The sequence below is a fragment of the Vespula pensylvanica genome, chromosome 23 (assembly GCF_014466175.1).
Source record: "Vespula pensylvanica isolate Volc-1 chromosome 23, ASM1446617v1, whole genome shotgun sequence".
Lineage (NCBI taxonomy): Eukaryota > Metazoa > Arthropoda > Insecta > Hymenoptera > Vespidae > Vespula > Vespula pensylvanica.
In genome coordinates, this window is record NC_057707.1 from 279,047 (window position 1) to 298,308 (window position 19,262).

Here is a 19,262-nt window from a genome sequence, read left to right on the forward strand (position 1 = left end):
CCTTTTTTCGAAAACAAATTTGTTACATAATACTTGTGTTTATTTTTTTTCCTTCTTCTTTGTTTGTTTGTTCTCATTATTATCATCATCGTCATTATGATTGGTTAATTAATTAGGTGAGCTTTAGGCGTCTTTTTCAAACATAAATCAAAATCAAATCATATTCCTTCTTACACAAATACATATTGTTTATAAACAAAGGGTACGAATAACGCTCTAAAAACTCACCTTTACAATTTTTATTTATTTATTTGTTTGATTGTAAGAAATAAACGTTATTTTTCTTTTTTCGTGTTGCCAGGAAGATTATCATATTATTGTTATTATTATCAATATATTTTTCATACCAGTTATCAATGATATTTCCGAATTGTTATTTTTAATGAAAAAGTTTTGCGTATAAAATAATAACAATCAACCAAAAAAAAAAGAAAAATTAAAAATATGAAGCATTTCCTGCGGGCTTATGCACGTGTAACGTGTTATACGTTTACGTATGTATGTATGTGTATATGTATGTATGTTGCATGTATGTACGTTGTATATTTCTTTATAATATACAAATCGGCCATTTTTGTTTGTTTCAATTTAGTTTTTCTTCTTTATTTTTCTGTACGAGTAAGCAAGTAACGCAACGCGAAATTATTTTTTCTTGTTCGTTTTTATTTTTTTAATTTCTCGATAGGATGACCATTTCTTTAAATTATTTTTTGCTCCGTCAGAATTTTTTAAGGCACACATAGCCACGATATTTATTTTATTTTATTTTATTTATATATGTATGTATGAAAATTACAAATAATAATTTCGCGATGCGACTTCTGCATTACCGGCCGAAATTCGATGTTCTTATATTTGTTTGTTTGTTGATTTTGTCATCTTTTTTTTTTTTTTTTCAAGTCGTCGTTATCAGAATTCTATTTTTTCTTTTCGTACACGGTTCATTAATAATTTTTTGTTTTAACGTATGAACAAATTTTTAACTTCTACCTTGTGTGACCTTGAAAAAATTTCCAATAACGTACAATCACAAAATTACATTTGTTACTAAAATTTTCGGAAATCTTTTGTTTTGTTTTTTCACGCCAATTTCTCGTTATTGACTAACAAAAAAACAAAACAAAAAATAATAAAATCAGATGTTTGCGCGATTCTAATATCGACTTCTCCTTTTCAATCTTTTTTACGATTTTTTTTTTCAAATTTGTAAATATCTTTTTTTTTTTCTTTTTTTTTCTTTTCTTTTTTTTTATTTTTCTTTCAAGACGATTATTGAAATTATAATTTCAACATCGTCAATAACAACTACGTGCGTTTTTAGGGACAAAATAAAACTCGACTCGGTTTTTCTCTCTCACACGATATTCCATAAGAGTCTTACATTCTTTTTAATTAATTTATTTATTTAATACTTCGTCTATCTAAAACCTTTTCGAGAGAAAACCCTAACGCACATAGTTTGTTTGTTTTTTTAATAGATCGCTGTTTTGAACAGCGTCGTATAGTAGCAGAATTGTTTTCAAACGAAAAACGCGAAATCCAAAAGTTGTTCAATGAATTTCTTCGCTTTTTTACAAATTTTTGAAAAGCAATTCTCTACAAAAATCCCATTTAGAGAAAGATGTTATTAAAGGATTTTGTTTAATTTCATTCTTTCTTTCTCGTTTTTTTTCTTTTTTGTTTTTTAACGCTTTTATCCACACTTTTTTCTCTTAACCCGTAATGTTAATCCATCTCTCTTAGCTTTTTACATTCGTTCATTCATTCAATTTCTCTCTCTCTCTCTCTCTCTCTCTCTCTCTCTCTCTCTCTCTCTCTCTCTCTCTCAAAAAACTTTTACATTGTAAAAGTTAGCAACCGTAAATTTTTATTCGCGATCAAAATTGAAAGATACTCTTGAAAAAAATATTTCAAGAAGATATCTTCGTCTAGTTTTCCAATCCGAAGAAAGTGTCGTCTCTCGATGAGAATGATTAAAAGATCTTTTTCACTGTATAATTGTTTAATTTTTTTCTTTTCTCTATCTTTTTTGTTAACAAAAAAATTATGCCAATAGTTTAATGATTACATGTATATAAGAAAACGAATCATGATTTGTCATGTAAATGTTTGTTGTGTGATTTTCTTAGATTATTTTTTAATTTCATTTTTTAATTAACTCGCACTTTCTTCGGATCATTATAAACTCAGCATTGCTAATCAATGCTACGTGATAATCCCGACTCTACAATAAATCAATAATATCATCATAGTTTAGAAAGAGTCAAAGTTAAATTTAAATGGAGAACAGCATCTGTATTTAACAATAATAATAATAGTAGTAGTAGTAGTAGTAATTAATTAATTGTAATTAAAAAAATTTGAACGCCAAGCTTCAAGCAGTCATCTCAGTCTATTTTTAACGAATAGAAAACAATTTCATCAATTATTTTCTCTTTCCTTCTTTTTTTTTTTTTTTCTTTTTTTCAGACTTCAACGAAGCTCCTTATGTATATGAAAAAATAAATTTTCACATAACAAAATCGTCGTCTGTTTTGTTTTCATTATTATTATTTTACTTGTTTGTTATTTACTTTTTCCAGATATAACTTTGACTCTTTTTAAAAAATAATTGTAGAAAAGGAAAATAAAAAAAAAAAAAGAAAAAAAAAGAGAAAAAAAATACAATTCGCAAAAGAAGTAGTATATAAAGTGAGAGACGCAGAATTTAAAACGCACAAGGAAATATTAATTAATAATACCAACAAATATTCTCTTTTGTCGGTTTACAAAGGACAACGATCACAAAGTTATTACAATGGATAACGATAGAGAACTTTTTTTTTTTTTGTAGTAACTTCTTTTTCCGATCGTTTTAGAAACCATAACACTTGTTATTTTTCAATTTCAAATGAGACATGACGTTGTGTTTTTCTATAGCAAAAAATAATAGAACCTAATGCAAAAGGAAATGTATTGTATTATATGATTATAATATTGTATGCGATTCTATTAATCGTTTATACAACGCACAGTAGGAGACTCGTCCATTATTACTATCAACGTTATATAGAATCGCACACAAATATAATGATTACATTTAATATGTAAAATATATGAGCCTGTAAAAAACCGTGATAGAAGATTGCACGATCAAAATTAATAACGATATAATACACAGCGCAATTGTGAAAATTTTTCTTTTCGAAAATATTACGTAGTCATTATTTTGCCAATTGTTATTAGAATAGCTGCTTCTTCTCTTCATCTTCTTTTTTTTTGTTTGTTTGTTTGTTGGAAAATACAATCGTGGAAAAATTGCATTACCTTGGTAATAATATATACCCTTACAACTAACAATTTATTCTCTACTGGAGACATACATCATAATACGTGATTCCTTCTGAATGATAATGTATGTTAGCAATAGAATCATGTTTCTTTCTTTCTCTCCATATTTTAAACTCAAATCGAAAACAGTGAACAAGATTCGTAATAGATTTACAAAAGAATTACATGTAAATCTATTTGTTGAATGTTTCTCCACCCGTTATTTGTCCTTTAGAGAAAAAAAGATATTTCAAAAGATAAATTTCAATTAGATCGAAAGAAAAAGGAAAAAAAAACGGTTTAAAATGCATTTAATTTTATAATACTAAATCACAGTATTTCATGCTTTGGGATGGTAGTAAAAGAGAGACGTATTGGAGTTTATATAGAAATATAGTAATGACACCACTTTCTTTTCTTTTTTTTTTTTTTCTTGTGCACAACCGACAGTTGTTAAATATTTTACCCCACAAACATTCACACTCGTGAATAGTATATAAAGAGAGGCAATTGGGCAAGACCATCAATGTGATATGCATTATAATTTATTGACCGAACCTTTGGTATTGGATGAAATATGAAAAGTTAAACGCTTAGTTTCTCATCGATCCAATCAGTCATTCTGTTATTACACATACGTTAAATTTACAAATATAGTGTCTGCAATTTTCAAAATATTAAATCGATTTAACATATTAATCAACCAATACCTTTCTTTTAAGAGAATAAAAAAGGAAAAGAAAACAAAATTTCTCTAATTCGTCCATATAAATATATCTTTTGCCCAACAAATGCATTTTGAAATGTATCATCTCCATGTGCACTATTATATGTGTATATATATATATATATATATATATATATATATATATGTATATGTATATGTATATGTATATATATATATATATTATAATTAAACGTTCATTCTTCTTCGACTTATTACTCCCTTATTACTTCCATCTTAGAAACAAATCATCCATCAAAACTGATATTATAATATTAAAAGCATGTTAAACCGCTTTACGTATTTTTCTTTCTCTCCATATAACTTCCATTGGTATTTCGTACATCGAAGCTTCTCTTCGCTTCATATATGAAACATCTACTATTCGCTATTAACTTGTGTATGAATTCCATTCCGTAAACCTAAGTCATTATGGCTGGTGGGTAAAACTTGGGTTTTTTTTTTGTTTTGTAACTTTTGGACATTACTAATTAATTAGAAATTCTAATCGAGAGAGATGTTTCTGTGTGTTTCTTCTTTTAAGATTGCTAACACACCGACACATTATTATCACTATTATTATTATCATTTATAAAGGAAAAATATTGGAAGAAACAAAAAAGAAAAGAGTGAAAAGAAGATGGAAAACAAAGTATTAAGTATAAGGAGAATAGGGATTCTCTCCGATGATATATTTTGGCAGTTAGCTTGTCGTGTTTGGATGGTTTTACTTTGATACTTAGAACTGTTATTACCAAAATTGTTATACGACAACTTTTACATTTTCTCTTCAAAGACGTCTTACTTCTCGAAGCTTTTTTCTAGTTTATTTTCGTAAAAGTTTCCATTAAGTTCTGTACAACGATTTGATTCTCCTCCTCCTCCTCCTCCTCCTCCTCTTCTTCCTCCTCCTCATCATCATAATCATCATTATCACCACCATCACCATCACCATCACCACCATTATCATCATCATCATCATCATCATCATCATCATCATCATCATCATCATCATCATCATCATCATCATCATCATCATCATAATCATCAGCAGCAGCAGCATCATCATTCTGCATACGTAGTGAAGAGATTTGTTTCTTTTTAATACCATTAGAATTATACATAAAAATGTAATAATAGAGGTCATCGAAAGAATCCCAAATCTTCATATATAAATGCCACCAGCCAATTATTTATAAAAAATAATTATATATAAAACTAGTCAATTTTACAACATCTGATTCTCAATCACGATGAATAATAATCATGAAAAAAATCCAGTTATGTTAAAAGAAAGAATTCTATATAAGGCGACTTTGAATTAACAAAAAAAGATCATTTTCACTTTAAAAAAAAAAAAAAAAAAAAAAAAGAAAATAAAAAAAAATAAAAAAAAATAAAATAAAATAAAATTAAAAAAAAAAAAAAAAAGAAAGAAAGAAAAAAGAAAGAAAAAGTGATTTGAATTTCAGAGTTGTATAATAGCATTGACAAGAGCGCAAAATCAAGCCATGATCATAAAAGATTTCAATATGATATTTAGAATTTATGACTGCGTTTATATTAAGATCTATAGTATTTAGTCTATAGTGCAAAGTTAATAAGCACATGGATTCATAACGTTGTTCACATGTCGAATAGTTATGCCAAAGAGAAAGAGTAGAATTGATTACTCTTCCCGAGGTAAAACATTTTTCTTGTTTTCTGTTTTATTTTGTTTTGATAAATCGCATATGCCACACACTTTTCTTATTTTATGAAAGAACAAAAGAGAAACAACGGAATATATCGGAAGTATGAAACCATTGTATAAAAATTTATTATTATTAAAATGATGTGTGTTGTGGATACTCTCATGCTGTATTTACAGTTATGGTAAAATGCAATGATCTCGATTGTGATTATTATTATTATTATTATTACGTTAATCCGCATATTGATTTTATTCATTGTGCTCTTGATAATGGCTTGACTCTGACGTGTGTTTTACTTTATGTACATTTAAATGTATTTATGTACAAAGAATATCACTCATACCAAACACATTCGCATCACTTAAATCATCGAGTTCATTGTTTCTCATCATCACCCTTATATACAAGTAACTCATTTCTTTGAACTCAAAGAGTAAAACATAGCTCGAGTTTGGAAAGAGAATTTTTGTCGAATGTGTATTAACGGTGTATAAAAATAGAAAAAAAAAAAAACGAAAAACTCAGAGAGAGAATAGTAAAGATAATAATGTTTAGGTAAAAAGAAGTTCCACGTAAAAAATGAAAATTTTTTTATTTCAGTTATCATTGTATCAAGGACCGATCGGTAAAATGAATGACTCTTGATATAATGATAACTGAACTCTCAATTCTTTGTTTTCTACATAGAGAACTTCTTTTGACCTAAACATCGTCATTTGCATTACTGTTCTTCTCTAACTCTTTTATTTTCTTCTAATTTCATATATCATTAACACACAACCAACAAAAATTCTCTCTCCAAACTGAAGTTATATTTCATTCTTCGAGTTCAAAGCTTAGCAATGTTAATGCCTTATACATGTACGAGACACAATCACTATTTTCACACTTTAAACTTTTCTTGAGCGTTCATTCCAGTTTAGTTATGATTCCATATCGAAACTACTTGGACACATTACCTTCTTCCATACTATTATTGTCTTCTGGTCTTATTACGTACAAACTGGGATCTATCACTTTTGGGATAGGTTTTATTTCTGTTCCAAGCTCTTGTTCGATACGATGTAAGTTAAAACGATCCTCATACGTGATTAGATTAATTGCTATACCTAAATGGCCAAACCTTCCTGATCGACCAATGCGATGCAGATATGTTTCTGCCATCTTGGGAAAGTCAAAGTTGATTACAACGTTAACAGCTTGTACGTCGATACCTCGAGTGAACAAATCGCTGCTCACCTAAAGAAAATGTTCAAATCTTATATCACATTTGTTTAAATGCACAAAAGAATTTTTCTAAATTTCATATTACTCATTATAAAAGTATAATCACACTTTTACTTTCACAATCTAATTTTGAAGCACAAAAAAAATATATAAAATAATTGCAACTTAATGTGTGTGTGTCTACAGAATGTATATATGTTAGTATTTTGACTTACCAGATTTCGACATAACCCTGCTCGAAAATCGTGGAATACACGATTCCTATGTGCCTGTGCCATTTTCGCATGTATATAATAACAGCAATATCCAAGATCTGTTATTTTCTTTGCCAGTAATTCTACACGTTGTGTCGAATTACAAAAGATTATGCTTTGTGTTATTTGCAACTAAGCAAAAGATAATTCGATGTTAGATTAATGGTATCTCTTTTAAGTTTTAATATCGACTCAAAATATTACCTTCGAGAATAGCGTGTTAAGGCAGTGAACTTTCTGTCGTTCCTGTACAAAGGCATAATACTGTGTTACACCTTTTAATGTTAATTCTTCCATTAAATTAATTTCATATGGATCTCGCAAATGTTTTTCCATGAACTGTTTCACAGTTAATGGAAAGGTAGCTGAATACAGCAAAATCTGACGTTCATGTGGCAATCTATACAGAATTAAATGAAACTATTGTTAACAATAAATCATCAAAATTTTCTTCAAACTAACACATTCTACAAACATACTTAGAAATGACATGATCCAACATTCCTTTAAAATCTTGTGACAAAAGCTTATCTGCTTCATCCAAAACTAATATTTTGCAGTGATCCATGTTCGCAACGTTTTTGTCCATAAGATCAAGAATTCTTCCTGGCGTTGCTATTATTACTTGTACTGTAAATTTACAAAGTTAATTATAAGATATCTGTTAAGTTATAATTATAGCGTTATGCGTGCACGTGCGTATGTATATGTACATATATATATATAAACCTTTTTGATAAATCCTCATAATATCATCACGTAAGTTGGTACCACCAGTAGTTACCATCACTTTAATATCCATATGTTTCGCAAGTTCGATACAGATTTGTGACGTTTGAAGAGCTAACTCTCTGGTAGGTACAATTACTAGCGCTTGAATTACATCTTTCCGAGGGTCAACCTAACATAACATATTTAATTATATTTAAGTAAAAAATTATGCAGCGAAAAAAAATTGTATTTGTTAATATTTAGCTACAACTAGAAATATTTTATACCTGTTCAAGCACTGGAATCGAATATGCTCCAGTCTTGCCAGTTCCATTTTTAGCTCGGGCTAAGATGTCTTTACCAGACAATGCAATAGGGATACTGGCTTCTTGAATTGGAGATGGTTTTTCCCAACCCTTTTCAAAAATACCCATTAGCAACTCTCGTTTCAGGCAAAATTCTTCAAACTCATTACCACGTGTGTCAGTGACATCCTATGATATATATTTGTCAGTTTGTATTATAAAAATATAGCAATGATAAAAAGCACATGCTTGTATAAATTTCATCACTTACACTCGTCTTTATGCGTTTATCCTTTGGTGGAATTTTTAGTTTAGCTTTCCAACCTACATCATCCATCTTTTCTAATTCTGTTTTCGTATTGAGAGCAGAATTGAGCATGTGGTTTGAGTTCATATGCGTTTCGGTTATCATCTTGGAAGCGACGTAATGCAACTACTTCCTAAAGAAATAGAAATAGAAATAAAAATACATACATCTAATGAAAATTTCATTAATAATGTATCTTCAAAATTTTGAATAGACTGTTCGAGTCAACTAATTTCTTAAATCTCGCGCGTATTATTCAATAACAAGAATATAATAAATCTCTCAGATAAAGTCTATGAGAGAAAAACAGAATGTAAAGAGAAAAGAAAAAAAAAAAGGTAAACAAAGAAGACCTCTGACTAATAGAAACTCTAATACATAGAGAGTTCTAATCTATATTTACTTCAATATTCCTGTAGCAGTGTTTTTATGTGTTTAGATCTCAACAATATATATAGTTATGTACGTGCAAAGTCATTATATTTAAATCAAATACGAATCCATATATGTATGTATATATTGGAGCACTGTAATTTAAAGTATATTTAATATTAAAGGTAATATAAAAATTAATTATATTAATGAGAAATTTGATACATATAACGGATAACCATTATTATTAATATAAACAAAATAAAATATTAGGTAGCAAAAATTCATCTAAATTTATCCCAAACGTGTATCAGAGCATAAGAATAGCGATAAATCCAATAATATACAGATCTTTTTCTTGTGGACCGGATTATCACACATATAGACGTACCACACTTAACGTACCTCACATCAATTTATCGTACTTCACACACATAAACTCGATTAAGCCGCGAACTTTAACGAATGAAATTTTCGAAAGTAGTACGTACACACATCGAAGCATAGAGACAGATTTACATGCTACAAACGAATTTCAAGAAAATTCGTAATTATATTTTCTTATAGAAAAGAGAGAGAGAGAGAGAAGGTGAGAGAAAGAGAGAGAGAGAGAGAGAGAGAGAAAGAGAGAGAGAGAGAGAGAGAGAGAAAGAGAGAGAGAGAGAGAGAGAAAGAGAGAAAGAGAGAGTGGAGTGAGAAAAAAGAAAAAAGAAAAGATAAAAAAAGGAAAAAAAAAGGTTTTATCTAAGTACTATCGACGAAAGGAAGAAAGACGAAGGGTATTTGTACTTGGAATATTCTATGAACAAAAGACTGGAAAGAAAGAAAAAAAGAAAGAAAAAAAATGAAAGAAAAAAAAGAAAAGGGGAAGAACGATACACCTTTCGTTTGGAGAGGGCTTGTAATTTCTAAAAACATACGTTACTGTTAATCGTTCGTATTAAATATAGAAAAAAAAGAACGATAATGATGACAATTCTGTGAAGAAAATGTTGGAATCATCGAAATACTTACGGTTAACGTGTCTCTTACCTTGAAATGGATGGATATCGATGCTGTGCGCAGCACTCGATTAGGAAACAACACGCCAAAATGGCCGTTCCAATGTCAAGTTTTTACAGAGTCTCTTAGCAGTACGTTGAAATATAGCCGCGTTATTTTCTTTATATCTTCGAATTGTCCGCGATTCTAATATCCGGTATACGTTTTTTTTCGCGTTTGAATTATATCTCCACACACTATCCAATCCTCTTTACAATTTCTAATTTACAACTAACGCACTGCGTCAAATGCTGACGATTATTACTTCGCTTAAATCTTACACGACGTACGCCATGAGAGAAGAAATTTTACTCAGAAACGAAATCCTGAAGGCTTTTCCTATGATACATATAGTATATCATTCGTTATAGATGGCGCCAGTGTTGCAACGGCGATCTTAACACCGCCTTCTCAGGTTTAGCGTCTCGATCAATACTTAATTCTGATTGGTCAATTACTAAGAGGAAAAATACAAACCATTTCAATTGCTTACTTTGTTTTTTATTTCTTAAGAAATTATTTAGTACTTATTAATCATTATATATATAATTTATTTATTTTATTTTTAATTAATTAATGAATTATTCTTTCCAATGAAAAACTTTTTTACTTGTCTCGATCCACGCTCGTCTACGATTGGTCGATTGATAAAAGTAAAAATGTATATACTCTCCAACTCACTTATTTTATTTTTAATTAATTAATCAATTATTATTTACAACGAAAAGATTTTTTTTCTTAAGAATTTAATTTTTTGATTTAAAGAATTTCTAATACCTCTCATAGGATACATTAAATAATAATAATTGATATCTTCTTTTTTTTAAATAAGTAGCTGATTTGATTTCTTTTCAAGCAGATCACTGTGCATGTGCATATGTCTATAGTTCAAAACGTATCAAGAGTATCTTGCCAACTTTACATCAACAAATTCGATAAAATGAATAACAATTCTTTTTAACATTTACTCGAATAAAATCTAAAATCAACTGATGATTATTTATCGATATGATAAAAGAAAAGAAAAAGAAAAATAAAAACGAAAAAAAAAGATTATAACTTATTCGTACATAACCTTTTACACGATAGTGATCGATTTTTCCAAAAATGTTCAGACGTCTTGCAAAAAATACTTTTAAACGTCTTCGATGGATTTTTAATTACATTGTTCTCTTCTCTGAGATATTCGATATTTTCGACAAGCTTCGGGACAATGGCGCTCTAAATATCGTCTTTGTGAAAATGCTTTAAAACATACTCCGCAACGCCATTGCCATTGATGATGATTTCTTGTTCTTTGATGAGCTCGTAAATTCGATCTAAAAAAAGCCCCCCCCCCCCAAAAAAAAAAAAAAAAGAAAAAAAGAAAAAATTTTAAAAATAATTGTCAAATTAATTAATTAAAAATTATTACCGATCGGCAAAAGATTTGTGACAAACAGGACACTCAAATGGTCGTTCTCCAGTATGAAGTCTCAAATGTCCTTTTAAAACCCATGGCCTGTCAAAACATTTCCGACAATATGGACAATAATGCATCGTTTTATTTCTCTTCCAATTTTGATTATTTTCAATCTCAGATACCACTTTATCTTCCTTAGATGATTTCTTTGTCGTCGTCTTCGTCGTCGTCATTGTCATCATCGTCATCGTCGTCGTCATCGTCGTCGTCGTCGTTGTCGTTGTCGTCGTCGTCGTCGTTGTAGTCGTCGTCATCGTCGTTGTCGTCGTCGTTGTTGTTGTCATTGTCGTTGTCGTAGTTGTCGTTGTAGTAGTAGTAGCAGTTAGATACGAAGTTTGTGGTACCGTTTGAATTTCGCGCCCTTCCAAGTTCCCGGAAAACTTCACGTTCTGACGAATAAATTCTTCGTCGTTCGTCGGTTGGTACGGTGTAAGTTTTGATTCGTGAGTATTCGATGGTATAGTTTGAATCTCTGTTCGATCTAACGAAGTACCTAATACAAAATTAGAAAAGAAATTAGAAGAACGAAAAGAAAATATGAAATTTATTGAATATTAAGATAAGGACATTTAAAGAAATATTACCTTCATTAAGGTTAATATGGTAGGAATCGTATTCAGTTGGTAACGTTTCATTCTTAAAGAATACATTTCCACGTGAATTAGACTCATCCAAAGGTTTTAATTTCCATAATAAATCATTATTCTTCTTAAATGTATATCGCGTTACAATGGGAAGTCCAGAACACATCCAAACATTGTTAGTAGAAATGGTATTAACTTCTTGCGTTCGTTTTTGTCGTTTGGAATCCACCGATGGTGGGATCCAAGTTAAATCTGTATCTTCTGAAGATAAGTCTTAATTAATAAATAATTATTAATTAATTATTAATAAAAACTATATAGTACATATAGAAAACGATACACCAAAATATTCAATCTCTCACTGATTTATATTACAATGAACGTTGGACCTAAAACACAGTGTGTACATATATACATATATACATACCTACGTACATACGTATATATACACGCCAAAAAAATACAAAATGAAAAAAAAATTAGAAATACCTTCGTGACGATCCTGAGTCTTCTGATATCTCGCCATTGACCTTATCAGACATCTTGGCATATTATCGTGATATGAGTACACTTGTTAGCAAAGTACGAACGATATAGATGACAAACGTGTAACATAACGAGAGTTACATACACAATATGGCCAGTAAAACTTCTTCGTGCCACCGTAGGCATTTGTTTTATTTTTTCTTTCTTTCTTTCTTTCTTTCTTCTAAGTCAGTAACGTAATAAGAAGAAGGTATTGCCAGATGTTTTGTTTGTTTTTGTTTTTTTTTGTTTTTTCTTTAAATTAGATTCAAGATGGCGGACGGTTTTATAGATTTTCCATATATTTATAGTATTGTTTTTTTTTTAATTAATAATCATTTATTAATCATTCACATGATTTGATATTTTATACATATTAAGAAATGACAAATATTTGTATTAAATTTTATTTAATATTCATATCCATAATTATTTTTATTATAGATATTTTTGAATATAAAATTTCGTTAAGTTGGATAATTTTCAAGTATTTACTAATTTTTTGTGTTGAAATTCAAACGTAGATCAGCATGGATTGAATACCTATTTACATAGCTGAATTTAATATATATGTGTTTGTATGTGTGTGTGTGTGTGTGTGTGTGTGTATACACACATATATATATTAGTATATTAGTACATAAAGTTATATTGTCAATGTCGACTCTTAACATTTTGATAACGGTCATGAGACACAAAGACAGGATGAGTATAATTTAAGTTGATCAGACCATCAGTATCGGCCGGACGTGCTTACAGATTGTACGCTTCTATCGCTTAGTATTCTACTCATTGATTCAAATTATACTTTTTCATATATATATACATACGCACGCAAACACACACACGCACGCACGCACGCACTGATTTATTAATGTAAGTATTCAACTCGTTTAATTTTTGTTAAATAGATTATATGTTATTTTATAAGTTTCATATTTGTAAATTTATTAATTTATTAATTTATATGTATTTAATGATAATTATTGATGTAGTCTATTGAAGATTAATAATCAGGTTCTCTATAATAATATATAATTAATTTTATGTAGTATAGTCACACAAATTTTGAAATATTTTATGAATAAATATTTTGTAATTTTTGTATGTGATTATTTATAATTAATAATCATTTTTTATTATTAAGACACATTCCTTTAATTTATATAATTTCTTGAAGTTATATAATAAACTGACTGTAGTACTATATAACTAATTTCACATAATATAGTTTAAAATGAAGAAATATTTCATCAGATTATTTCACATAACCTTCAGATATATTATATATATATGTGTTATATATATATATATATATATATATATATATATAACACATATATACCTTCAATAATATCTATGTTTATTTGATAACAATAGTATTCCTTCTATTTTTCTAAATATAACGTGCGAAGGTCATTGTTTAGAATTCTCACAGTTCTAAATCTTGACTAATTCCTTTCATTAAATTTATTTTCCCCCGAAAATTTAATTTAATTATTGCATTCATTTAAATTAAATTCTCAGATTGACAATCATAAATATAATATATGTTAATAATATAATATATGTTATCGTATTATCTACTAAAATTTATTATTATAATTTCGAATTATTTTATACTCGTTATTTTTATTTATTTTTTTTTTATGAAAAAATAAAGTGAAAAGAAGATTTATTTATTCGCATCATTTGTTATTGTAAACAAATTATTTTATATTTTTTGCACAAATTTTCTGATCGTCTTTTTTTTTTATCTACTTTTCTTTTTCCTCTTACAGATCATGCTACGTCTTCTTCGCATACTACTATGTTGTATTTCCATTTTGCAAGTATTATCTGAAGGTAAGATTGAAAAAAAAATAATGAATGAAAAAAGAAAAAAATTGCTAATAAATTAACTCTAATTTTCAGTTCAACGTACGATTGCATATGCATATATATATATATACACATACACTCACACACATTTATATAATCATCATAAAATTAATATTCATATATTTATTATAAGAATATACATATTATTTTTTATTATTATACCATACAATTTTCTTTGTTTCTTTTTCTTAATTATTTCCGTTATTTTAATTATTAATCTAGATTTTGAATGCAAAAAACCGGAATGGTTCCAATGCGATAACGGGAGATGCATATCGTATACTTTCGAATGTGACGGTGAAAACGATTGCGACGATCTGTCAGACGAAAAGGAATGTTTCAATTTCAAAGTAATCTATTTTTATCTTTATTTTCTTTTAAAATTTTTTCTTTTATATTTCTTTTTCTAATGTTTCTTGTCTCTTACGTTTTCACAGCTTAAACCACCGCCGGTAAATTGCAGTACGGAGGAGTTTAAATGCGACGACAACACCTGCATACCGATCGAGAAATTTTGCGACACATGGAACGATTGCAGCGATAACAGCGACGAGTACAACGGTTGCATTAAAGATGTGGGCGAGAGAAACTATTATTCTTTTTTTATAAATATCAAACAAAGATTCTTTTCATTTTTTTACTTTATCTTCACGACACTCTTCTTCTATTTTTCTTTTCTCTTCTTTTTCTTTTTACTCAAATTCGTCTCAGAAACAATGTAAGAATTTCCGATGCAACGATGGCCATTGTGTAAGAAACGAATGGGTTTGCGACGGAACGAAGGACTGTCCGGACGGTACCGATGAGATCAATTGCGGTCAATAATTTTAAATTTCATTTTTATATGTATAAATGAAAAAGAAGAAAAAATTTAATTCATTTAATTTTATATCTTTACAGATGGCATATCTTTACCGCCTAACAAATGCACCAATGAGATCGATCGTTATCTTTGTCAAAATCAACGATGTATCTCGATGAATCAAACATGTGATAAGAAAGATGATTGTGGTGATAATTCAGATGAAGATCTTGATGAGTGTACGAAATGTGAGTTTGATTAATAAAAAAGAAGACAGGAAAACGAACTTTATTTAAAAAATTAAATTTTTTTTATATTTTATTTTATTTTATAATATATTATAATCTGTCTATCCATTTATCAGATGAAATAAATAATTTCTATATATTAACGATTTAAATTTTATAGCAAATTTATTTAAAGAACAAATTTTGGTTTTTAATTTTTAATTAATTGAAGATTTCTTTTTTAAATAAATTATTCATGTTACTGAACGATCCTTCTTTTTCTTTTCGTTATTTTTTTCTTTTTGAACGAACCGTATTTCTTTATTTATTTCTTTATGTATTTATATATATATATTAATAGAAATTGTTTATTATTTTTAGCTGAGAATCTCTGTTCACACGTTCAAAAATGTGAACAAATTTGTAGAAGAACACCGAGAGGTCCTGCTTGTTCCTGCTGGTCAGGATACAAGTTAATAAACAACCGCACCTGTGAAGGTAAATTTACTAGTAATAATATTAATGAAAACAGAAATAAAAATGAAACCAATTTAGTTGAAATATAATATATACTATCTCCAAAATAAATAAGTTTGATTAACAGATTTATTACATAATAAAAGAAATTTAATTAATCAATGCATTTATTCATTTATTCATTTGCGTGATTGTTTTAGATATAAACGAATGTGAAATATTTGGAACCTGTTATCAACATTGTACGAACAATGCCGGATCTTACATTTGTTCCTGCAATCCAGGCTACAATTTGCAAGAAGATAAAAGAAGTTGCAAAGCCGACGGTAAGTTATATTTTAAGAAAATAAATTGTCCAAAAAATGAGTCAATATTCAAATATTAAAAAAAATTAACATTTATTATAATTTATTTTAATTTATAATTTTATTGATTATCTTTAAAAATATATATTTATAATACCATTCAAATAAATGTTGAATATTTAAAATTTTAATAATTTTATTTTATTTTATATACAATTTATTTATTAAAAAAAATTTATTTTTGTAGCTGGAGAAGCATTAATGTTTTTGGCCTCGAAAACAGAGATTCGTGGATATTATATAGACTCAAAAATATATTTTCCCGTACTTAACAATTTGCAACACGCTGTTGGAATAGCCGTTGATGCAGAGAATATTTATTGGACAGATGTTAATCATGGTGAAGAAGCTATATTTAAAAGTGATCAGTATGGGACAAATAAAACAGTGATCGTTACTGCAGGTAATATAATAATATTTTCTATTGATAACAAATAATAAATTAATTAATTAATAACAATGAACAATAAGGAATAAACAAATAAATTAATAAATAAAATGTTTAAAACGTATAGAATAAATTGTGATATCAAGTCGTATATATTTTTGTATTGTTTTTAATATGTATACAATTTTTTTATATTAATGATAAGTATTGTATAATCGTAAAATTATATAACTTTTTGTTATCTGTTTTATTCAAATTAAGGTGTGAGTACATCAGAAGATGTAGCAGTTGATTGGGTAACTGGAAATATATACTTCACTGATAGTTCATATAAACGTATTGGAGTATGCGATGAAAATGGAACATATTGTACAGTAGTGATCAAGGAAAATATAGAGAAACCAAGAGCTATAGTTCTTTCATCTAAATCTGGGTTACATTTTTTTTTAATCTCAATTTATATATTTGCTTATAAAAAATTAATCAAGTTTTTTAAATTATATTTTTCATATATAATAAATAAAATGAATGTGCAAAGAAAATTTGTTAATATTTTTCAGTATAATGTATTGGTCTGATTGGAGCTCGAATTCACACATCGCGATGGCATCGATGGATGGAAAAAATCATATTAAATTTGTCAAGGATAATATTGATTGGCCAAATGGTTTAACGATTGATGATCCAAATGATAGATTGTATTGGGTCGATGCAAAATTAAAAATTATTGAATCTATACGTTTGGATGGTAGAGATAGGAGAGTTAGTATTTTTTATTGTTTAATTATATTATTTATAGTAAATGTATTTTATAGTATACTAACGTTTTATATATAATATTATAGTATAGTTTTATATTATATTATTATTATATTATAATACAGTATATTTTATTATATATTATTTATTAAGATAAACAAAGTCATATTTTAATTAGATTAAAATTATATGTTTCAGACAATATTAACCGATGTGGTAAACCATCCGTATTCTTTAGCGATTTTTGAAAATAAATTATATTGGAATGATTGGTCCTCGAACACCATAGAATCTTGTGATAAATTCACAGGAAAGGATTGGAAAACTTTGCTTCATACGACTAGTATGACCTATGGGATTCAAATTTATCACTCTGTTTTTAAACCAAAAGTATATCAAATTTTTTTTCTTGATATTTATTTATTTCTTTTTGTTATCGTATAAGTATAGCAATTTTCTCTTAACACTTTGCTTTAGTAACTTTGCTAAAGAAATTTTTTTTTGTTTAGATTTTAAATCCATGTAGTTATAATCCTTGCTCACAAATTTGCCTGTTAAATTCAAATAATAGTTACACTTGTGCTTGTACATTGGATACAGAACTTGCTGCTGATAATCACGCTTGTAGAGGTATAATATTGAAATCAATAGATTTGTTTTTTTTTTTAATATTTAGACTATATTTTTTATAATTTTCAGTGATTAAGAAGAAAGAACATATTATGATCGCAAGTGGAAGTACTTTTATAGATTACTATCATGAACTTCTGGGTAAACCGAAAATGAGCTTAAGTAAAACAATGAAATATATCACTGCTTTGGCATATGACTCTTTAACAGGTAAATTATGAAGTATGTCAATCAATACTTTGATGTTAATATCTGTATTCATTTATTAATTTAGGTGACATTCTTGTCAATGATCAACTCACAAATATGATTTATCGTTACAATATGAGTACTGGTCTGTTCGAAAGTATAATGACTGTGACTAATGAGGTACTCGGTGACATGGATTTTGACTTTGTTGGTAATAATTTATACTGGTCTGATATAAAAGAGAAGACTATTGAAGTTCATAGTTTTGATACAAAAGGGAAGACTGTCTTTTACTTTCACGAGGAACCGCATGATATCTCATTGGCATTTGAAGAACGGTATTAGATTTTTTACTATTCTTAATTTTATAATATTATATAACAATATTATAAATAATATTAAAATTATTAATATAATAATAAAATAAGTGACTTCGAACAAATGATTAAGATAAGAAATTTGAAATAAAATTTTTCTTTGTAATTAAGAAAATTATCAGAATATTATGCATCATTTCTTTCATGGGCAAACAACTTAATTCTATCTAAAAAAAATTAATATAAATTACTGTGTAAATTTAGATTTCTATCATTAGAAATTTATAAAAGAAGGACATATGTTTTAGAATGATGTACGTAGTATTTCGTTCTGGTGACGTATATCGTATACATAAACTACAAATGAATGGACTGGGTCCACGAGTAACTTTAGTGGATCAGAATTTACTTGGTCCAAAAATTTCCTTGTGTTACGACAGTGAAACTAAGAGATTATACTGGGCTGATCAAGGTGCTGGTAATATTGATAGTATCTCTGGTCAAGGTAAAGTACAGCAAAACTAATAATAATAATTATTTATTTGACTGAAAAAAAAATTATTTTAATTGCTTTGATTTTCTAGGAGACAATAAATATTTATTTCGAACTGGTTTATCAGAACCAATGAGCCTTGCAATACTTGGAGAAAATGTTTTTTGGACTCAACGAGAATCTAACAATTTATTTTGGGGGCACAAAAACAAAGATTTG

The 19,262-nt window shown here is 27.9% G+C and overlaps 3 protein-coding genes across 6 annotated transcripts in view; 1 reads left to right on the plus strand and 2 right to left on the minus strand.

The window, feature by feature from the left end:
- Positions 1 to 5,493: 5,493 nt before the first annotated feature.
- Positions 5,494 to 10,261, minus strand: LOC122636804 (ATP-dependent RNA helicase me31b). Of its 2 annotated transcripts, none has more exons than XM_043828395.1 (8): positions 9,936 to 10,261; positions 8,496 to 8,664; positions 8,207 to 8,413; positions 7,938 to 8,109; positions 7,688 to 7,838; positions 7,413 to 7,608; positions 7,170 to 7,340; positions 5,494 to 6,966 (listed from the first exon to the last, which is right to left on the minus strand). In XM_043828395.1, exons 2-8 carry the CDS (start codon positions 8,634 to 8,636, stop codon positions 6,670 to 6,672), a joined length of 1,335 nt encoding a protein of 444 aa, XP_043684330.1. In that variant the 5' UTR covers positions 8,637 to 8,664; positions 9,936 to 10,261; the 3' UTR covers positions 5,494 to 6,669. The 2 variants fall into 2 exon arrangements, with proteins under 2 accessions (XP_043684330.1, XP_043684331.1); XM_043828396.1 differs by lacking the exon at positions 9,936 to 10,261 and adding an exon at positions 8,935 to 9,074.
- A 193-nt stretch (positions 10,262 to 10,454) lies between these two features.
- On the minus strand, positions 10,455 to 12,796 carry LOC122636805 (protein odd-skipped-related 1-like). 3 transcript variants are annotated; one of them, XR_006329072.1, is made up of 5 exons: positions 12,480 to 12,794; positions 11,991 to 12,251; positions 11,359 to 11,899; positions 11,020 to 11,263; positions 10,455 to 10,923 (listed from the first exon to the last, which is right to left on the minus strand). XR_006329072.1 is itself a non-coding variant. In XM_043828398.1 (4 exons), the coding sequence occupies exons 1-4, from the start codon at positions 12,538 to 12,540 to the stop codon at positions 11,101 to 11,103; spliced, it is 1,023 nt and encodes a 340-aa protein (XP_043684333.1). In that variant the 5' UTR covers positions 12,541 to 12,796; the 3' UTR covers positions 10,455 to 11,100. The 3 variants fall into 3 exon arrangements, 2 of the variants coding, with proteins under 2 accessions (XP_043684333.1, XP_043684332.1); XM_043828398.1 differs by having other exon boundaries at positions 10,455 to 11,263; positions 11,991 to 12,248; positions 12,480 to 12,796; XM_043828397.1 differs by having other exon boundaries at positions 10,456 to 11,263.
- Positions 12,797 to 13,234: 438 nt separating this feature from the next.
- Positions 13,235 to 19,262, plus strand: part of LOC122636803 (vitellogenin receptor) — an 11,495-nt gene continuing 5,467 nt past the window's right edge. Inside the window, exons 1-17 of the mRNA XM_043828394.1 lie at positions 13,235 to 13,391; positions 14,297 to 14,360; positions 14,619 to 14,746; positions 14,834 to 14,971; positions 15,108 to 15,213; positions 15,297 to 15,446; positions 15,807 to 15,923; positions 16,103 to 16,228; positions 16,455 to 16,670; positions 16,917 to 17,088; positions 17,216 to 17,417; positions 17,613 to 17,804; positions 17,924 to 18,044; positions 18,114 to 18,254; positions 18,319 to 18,571; positions 18,859 to 19,055; positions 19,135 to 19,262. The exon at positions 19,135 to 19,262 is cut by the window's right edge and continues 25 nt beyond it. Of these exons, the coding sequence (XP_043684329.1) occupies positions 14,300 to 14,360; positions 14,619 to 14,746; positions 14,834 to 14,971; positions 15,108 to 15,213; positions 15,297 to 15,446; positions 15,807 to 15,923; positions 16,103 to 16,228; positions 16,455 to 16,670; positions 16,917 to 17,088; positions 17,216 to 17,417; positions 17,613 to 17,804; positions 17,924 to 18,044; positions 18,114 to 18,254; positions 18,319 to 18,571; positions 18,859 to 19,055; positions 19,135 to 19,262 (2,448 nt within the window). The 5' untranslated portion in view covers positions 13,235 to 13,391; positions 14,297 to 14,299. The remainder of the gene's footprint in view (positions 13,392 to 14,296; positions 14,361 to 14,618; positions 14,747 to 14,833; positions 14,972 to 15,107; positions 15,214 to 15,296; positions 15,447 to 15,806; positions 15,924 to 16,102; positions 16,229 to 16,454; positions 16,671 to 16,916; positions 17,089 to 17,215; positions 17,418 to 17,612; positions 17,805 to 17,923; positions 18,045 to 18,113; positions 18,255 to 18,318; positions 18,572 to 18,858; positions 19,056 to 19,134) is intronic.